General features: G+C 44.1%; 1 protein-coding gene across 1 annotated transcript in view; it reads right to left on the bottom strand.

Annotated features, from left to right (window-relative positions):
* Positions 1–4,095, bottom strand: part of SARC_05342 (hypothetical protein) — a 23,668-nt gene extending 19,573 nt beyond the window's left edge. Inside the window, exon 1 of the mRNA XM_014300798.1 lies at positions 281–4,095. Within this exon, the coding sequence (XP_014156273.1) occupies positions 281–3,773 (3,493 nt within the window). The 5' untranslated portion in view covers positions 3,774–4,095. The remainder of the gene's footprint in view (positions 1–280) is intronic.
* Between the last annotated feature and the right edge of the window lie 3,042 nt (positions 4,096–7,137).

Genomic DNA, 7,137 nt, shown 5'->3' with positions numbered 1-7,137 from the left:
ATATATGTATATATACGTTATAAATATATTATATATATATATATACATATACATATATATATATAAAGATATATATATATATATATACACACACACACACATATATATATATACTATATATATATATAGGTATATATATATTATATATATATATATATATGTGTGTGTGTGAGTGTGATTTGTTGACATGTGCATACATACATTTGTTCGTGCACATATGCACGTGTTTCTATGGATTGTGCATACACCATCTGCAAGCGAAAAATACGATCACACTCACTCTTCTGCTGGACATTGCTCGACTCGTCGTTTTCACTGTCGTGCACCTGAATTGTATTTTTCGGGGCCCGAACTGTCCTCCGCCCTCTCTGAGAAGCAATCGTGTCTTGTATTTCGACCACTTCCGCAGCCTCCTCTACGACTTTTGCCGTTTTGTCCCCAACGGTCCCAACATCGGACTTGGATGCATCGCTCACATTTTGATCAGGTTTGGCTGCAATGATCGCTGCTTCACATGCGACCACTGTCGTATTGGTCTTGTCAGCGACTACAGGGACATCGGTACCTTCATTGGCAGTTAGGATATCCGTCTCCCCTTCCAGTGCCATTCCTGTCTCATTTTCAGGTGCAGCGGTCCTATCCTCGCTCTCAGGTGCAGCGGTCCTATCCTCACTCTCAGGTGCAGCGGTCCCTTTCCCCGGTTTAGCTTTAGATACGAATCGCTCATGTGATCTCGATCTCGATGACCTGGGTGAGTGTTGAGCTTCAACTTGGCCACTAACGCCATCTCCATTGGTGCTTTCCGTCTTCACAACTACTGCTGTGTCAGCCTTTGTCGTTGCATCTCTCTCGCCTTGAGACACCGTAGCTTCCCCGAGATTTAAGTTCTCGGTATCCACAGTAGCAGGAGGCACGCTTCCGTTCTCGTCTGCATTTCCTTCCGCATCCAATCCCTTCCTACTATTTTTACGTGGTTGTTTGCGCCTACCACGGACACCTTTCCTACTCACCTCTGGCACGGTTTCTCTCGCGGCACCATCCTCCCCAGCCTGAGCCGCTTGAGTGCCCTTCTCCACATCCATGCCAGTCTCTGCGTTCACGTCCAGATGATTCTCCGCAGGTTGAAGTATCTGCTTACGGCTACCGCGTGCACTCTTCCTGCCTATACCATCTACTTTGAGCACGGTGTCTTCAGTATCAATAATTTCGGTATCCATGGCTACATCGCTATTAGTATCCCTGACAACATCCCCATTCGGATCCACATCCTCGCCCGTGTCCTTCTGAACCGGTTTACTCCTTCCACGGGTACGCCTACTGCTAGTAGAATCAATATCCGCAGGTACATCTACGTCCATTTCTACATCCACACACTCGTTCAGGATAAGTTTGCTTTTCTCCCGCACACCCCTCTCGCCCTTTCTACCTGCCACCGATACGGTTTCTCCGGGGTCAGCCTTCACATGCTGCTTAGCAGCAATAGGGCTGGCCACTATTTGGACTGCATCCGTATCAGCCCCCGTATCTCCAACCACACCTTCATGCTGCAGCTGCTTGCTTTTCCCACGCACGCTGCGCTTACTCGTTCCGCTTACTACCACTACGGCGTCATGATTCTCCGGTTCCACAATAACAACAGAGGGGGCTCCATCCGCATCTGTCTCGGCAGCAGCGTTCATATCGACATATAATGTCGCACCTGACTCCTTGTGGGTTTGTTTGCCTCGTCCACGTGTGGTTTTTTTGCCTGTTAACCCAGTTTTCCGGGCCTTCTTCGCACCTCCACTTCGTTTGCCCTTGACGGTCTCTCTGGGGTCTGAGTTCTCGGCACCCTGTGCGGTAGTAGAGCTGCCTGCATTCGTATCCACATGCACGTCTGTGCCCACACTCTCTCCCGTGGCAGTCTGAATCTGCATCCTTCTACCACGAGCACTCTTCTTCTCCTCCTCTCCGGTTGTTTCAGCATCCTCAGCACCACCACCGCTGTCATGGACCCCAACGTCATGGGTGGTATCAGAGCTAGCTAGATCCCTTTCGACACACACATCTGAATCCACTTCCGAACACTCTCCGACGTGTTCGTGTGTTTGCTGGCTCTTCCGCCGTCCTCTCTTCCTGCCTTTACCACTTGCCTTTGGCCCATTCGTATCGTCCCTATTCTGCTTGACATCTGCATCTGCATCCTCAGCCACCTCAGCCACAGACTCACCCCCCTCCACGTCTGGGTGGATAATAGCACTCTTCCCACCCTCGTCCCCTACCTTCGCTACAGTCCCTCTAACATCCACACTCTGTTTCCTCTTACCTCGTGCACGCTTTTGCCCTCCGCCAGGTACACCTGGTTGTGTCTCCACAAGTGCAGTGACTGTATCTCCCTTGTCCTCTGCAGCTGCGTGCCCGTCCAAGCCCTCACCAGCAGTCACAGGTACTTCACCATCCACTTTATCTGTTCCCTTCTCAACGCCGATTGATTCATCGTCGCCTCTCTTCATGTCATCGCCTTGACTACCATCTACTGCGTGGGGTGTACCCTTACGGACATCGACCTTCTGGTAGTAACTCGTGATCGTCTCCGCCCCTCTCTTAAGGTTCTTCTTGGCGTGCTTGCCCTCCTTCGCTCTTTTCTTCCGCTTCGCTGCCGTCTGGCTTATTCCGTCATCTATTATTCCGTCATCCATTATTTTGTCATCCATCTGGTCACCCATTCCATCCGCCACTGTACCAACACCGTCTATTGCAGTACCGGCTGCCTCTGAATCTGCAGTCAGAGATGATGCCTCCGCCTCGACAACCTCCGTACTTCGGGCCAAATCTGTACTAGTAGTGTCACCTGCTTCCGAAAGGGTATCCTCCTGTACAGGTTCAGTAACCCAACTACTGGACGTCTTTCTGATGCTCCTAGTACCTCTGCGTGCGCCTGTGCATGCTTTGGTAAGCACAGTGGTGTGCGCCTGTGCATGTGCATGTGTTTGTGTTTGTACTTGTGTGAGTTCCTCATTCCCAGCTTTAACAGTCTCTAAAGGTAGGTCTGTGTTTGCAGATATGTCTGTCAAGGACGTGGATAGTGCCGATCCTACAACCTCAGCGCCCGCTCTTGCATCAGAAATATTTGCGATCTCTTTCTTCGTCTTTTCACTCTGTGTTGACAACACTTTATCTGCTCTGCTTGTCGACTGTAGTTTTGTGCCAACTCGCTTCTTCGTTTGGCTATCCACTATATGCTCAGAACGATTGGGTATGCTCACATTTGTCATGGGCAGCTCAACTTCTGCTACTACATGTTCTTGTCCTCGTTCTGTATCTGGATCAAAACTTTCTCCACGTGTGCGTATGCTCGCCTTTACCGCAGGCAGCCTAACCGTTGCCGGTGCATGGTATTGTTCTATTTCTGTATCTGAATTAAGATCATCATCATGTATACGGGTGCGTGTATGTGTGGTTGCTGTTGTGAGAGCCCTAGAAGCCTGTCCTATGTTCTTCTGTGTGTGTACATCGATACTTTTCCTTGGAAGTTCACCCTCCCCTACAACACCCACATCTACTGCGCCATCACTACTGGTTAGTGTACTCACACTTGTTCTAACGTCAGCACCCACTCCTTGTGTTGTCGTATCTGTAGATGTGCTCGCTATCGTGTGTGATTTAGTGTCTTTGAAAGTGGCACGTGCTGCGCTACCTTGAAACCCACCTGTTTGTGTGTGTTTTGGCTCGGGTTTCGGTGCTGTTTTCGAGGTCTTGCTAATCGGCTTCGACCGACCAACTTTGGGAATCATATTTACAGAATCACTGACTGTCTGTGGATCGCGGATGTGTATATGTGTATGTGTGCTGTATACTGAATCCGTTTGAAACGGAACACGAGCGTTTCTGGCTCTGATGTCACTTGATTTTGTTGACAATTCTAATATAATAGTGGTATATAACTACGTTATGTGCACACGCACACACGTGTTTGCAGCTCGATGTCGTCGCACTTCAACACTAGCACACTTCTGTACATTCTTCTCGAACATGACACGTAAGTCCATCTATACATGTACATACCAGTATACATATATACCGACGTAATACAAGTAGATGGCACCCCACTTACGTTTATCACCTAATACATCACTATGGGTATATATAAACAAGTATTTATATTTAGTACATAGACTAGTTGTTGCGGTATTGATTTAAAACACACAAGTATTTATGATATCAGCACGACAGCAAACGGTATTGAGATTTGCGACTAAGTCGGCCTTTCATCGCGCCAAAACTGACATCCCGGAATTCAGAATATTAGAACGGTATAATCTATGACAGGCCTTTATCCAAACCGCATTACGTTTACTCATGAGGTCTTACTACAAACCGCGTTACGTTGTTTTTTTAAAGTGTAAACGTCTCAGTCGAGACTGTCAGAAGGCGGCTCAGTGTCTATTTATAGTTTTGATATTCAAAAACGTTAGACTTAGAGTTGGGGGGTTAGAATTTAGATTATGATTATATGTTGAAACACCGAATATTCCTCGAGTCCTCGGTGCATTCTCAAATATTTACATGCCAAACCTTAGCCTTCTAAAAAAACCGTACATATGTACATATATATTTTCTTAAAAAAACAAATGAATCAAAACGTACAATACGTATTTAAACGGTGATGGTAAATTGTAAAATGCATTTTTTTTATTAAATCAACTATATTACATAGGCGTATGTTTTATTTGCGTACATATTTATGCCAAGCTCAACACGTTTTTCCTATATAAGATAAACTTTAAAACGTAAACGCAAAAGGGTTTGTTTTTTAAAAGCGTTTTAAAGTATATCGGGGGCAAATCGACCGTGCAATTTTCCAAATTTGCACCTGAAAAATTGACCTTTTGAATGAAAAGGTGATTTGAAACTATTCACAACCGACAATTAGGCCGCCTCAAAAAAATGTACCTATTTGGAAACGTATAGGACTATATTTAGGATAAACTTGCGTTTTAACGGGAAACGTAATGAGGTTGGTATTTATGTACAAAGCCTTTTTTTAATTTTTTAAATATGTTTTATATACTCTTTTGTTTAAAAACAGTATTGTATTTTATAAAAGTATATACATATTTAACTATGTAATTGTAGCCTTCTTATACCTTGAAACATCCAGCCTCTTTATATAAATAACCATAACTACATATCCTATTTTTATAATATTATAACCATAGCGGCATAGCCCACTTCTTTTATTTAACGGGCTTATGTTGTATGCTCTTTTGGGCAGGATAAAAAAACCGTCCCCGGTCCAGGACTCCAGGAGTCCTGGACTTATTTCGTTTTTTAGAAACAAAATTGTGCTGATCAGCTGATGCCTGATAAGTAAATACGTAGTTGATATGTACATTTTCGTTTTCTGTGTTCCTTGTGGCTGGTGCGTGCAATCTATAAATCTGTGTAGTGCTTTACTGTTCATAGACGTGTTAATGCTGCAACCTCTTGAGGTTACATGCACACACTCGTACGCTACTCTACTAGGGAAAAAGTTGAAGTAGTGTCCCGCCAGTGTTTGTAAGTTGGGCAGAAAGTCAGAGATTTTCTGGTTTCCCGCAGAGTGTTCGCGTGTGTAATAGTTTTACACGCTTCACATTAATGTTCACGTTCTGTTCAATTCCTGAACAAATTAAGTGCCGTACATATACTGTGGAGGATTGAGTCCTATTGTTATAGTCAAGTTATAATCAACATGGTATCAGCTACCAAGAAAAGCGCACTAGACACCGAGTCGAAGAAACGACCGGAAGGAGTGTATCCTACTAATAAGGAAATCCTCACCGAAGCACTTATTGCCTATATAAGAGGGCCTGCGATCGGAACGCTGGTTGTTCTGTTGGCATGGCCATTCTACAAGGTACGATTCTCAAGAGCTCTGTATATGCATTTGTATATATCACGGGAGTTTGTGTATGTAGTATGGGAGTTTGTGTATGTGCTATGTCGGTTTATGCATGTATTAAGGGAGTTCCTGTGTGTGCAAGAATATATGTACATCTCACTCTGGCGGGATAGAATATATTGATCTTTTTACTCGATATGATGCTCACCATCTGCATATTTGCTTTCATATGTAACATAGGTGTTTGCTTATTTTTTTATGTCTGTATGACCCACTTTGACCGGATGTGGGAGTCCGTGCATGTAAGTTTGCAAGTATGTCACACTCTGGTCGACTACGGTGGTTCATTGATGTATGTATATTTCACTTTGACCAACATGCGAGTACAAGTATTTAGTAAATGTGTATATCTTATTTTCGTCGAATATGCGAGTTCATGTATGCATGTATAACTCACTTGAGCAGATATGTGAGATTTTATATATATATATATATATATATATATATATGTGTGTGTGTGTGTGCATGCATATCCCGCATTGGACAATATGGGAGCTCGTGCATGTATGTATAGATCACTTGGGCAGATATATAAGATTGTGTATATAATTCTGTATACATATCTCGCTTTGGTCAATACGGGAGTTCATGCATGTGTGTGTAACTCACTTGGCCAGATATGTTAGATTGGGCCTATAGTTGTGTATACATATCTCGCTTTGGTCAATACGGGAGCTCAAGCATGTATGTGTAACTCACTTGGGCGGATGCATTTGTACATGCATATCTCACATTGGTCAATATGCGAGTCCGGATATGACTTATCGGTATAGCTGGCTTTAGTCCAAAAATAGCCTATCGCAAGTCAGGAGACCACGTGTTGGTTTGATAGATCGCCCCTGTTCGAAGTTTGGAATTGCAATACAACTTTTCGCCTGATATTGGTTACTATCGATCAGAAAAGTATATCTAGTGGGGTGGGGCAGGGGATGGGGGGGGGGGGGTCTGTGGGGGTCTTCTGTATCTGTAGTATGGCTTTAAACCTAGTGTATACGTGCAACGGTGGATAAATAGTTGAATGCCAGGATGTTTGTCGTTGCCTTTTGGGCATTGGTTTTCAGTTAATTTATTATTGAGGATATTATCTCGACCTATTTCTAGTCGATATACCGAAGACTGGCCGTATATCTTCTACGCGAATGTCTTGCTGCATATGCATCGAAGCATTGGTTCACGAGTGTGACACTCTCACATACGCACATTCATATATATTT

The sequence above is a fragment of the Sphaeroforma arctica genome (assembly GCF_001186125.1).
Source record: "Sphaeroforma arctica JP610 unplaced genomic scaffold supercont1.337, whole genome shotgun sequence".
Lineage (NCBI taxonomy): Eukaryota > Ichthyosporea > Ichthyophonida > Sphaeroforma > Sphaeroforma arctica.
This window is presented reverse-complemented; position numbering and strand designations above follow the sequence as displayed.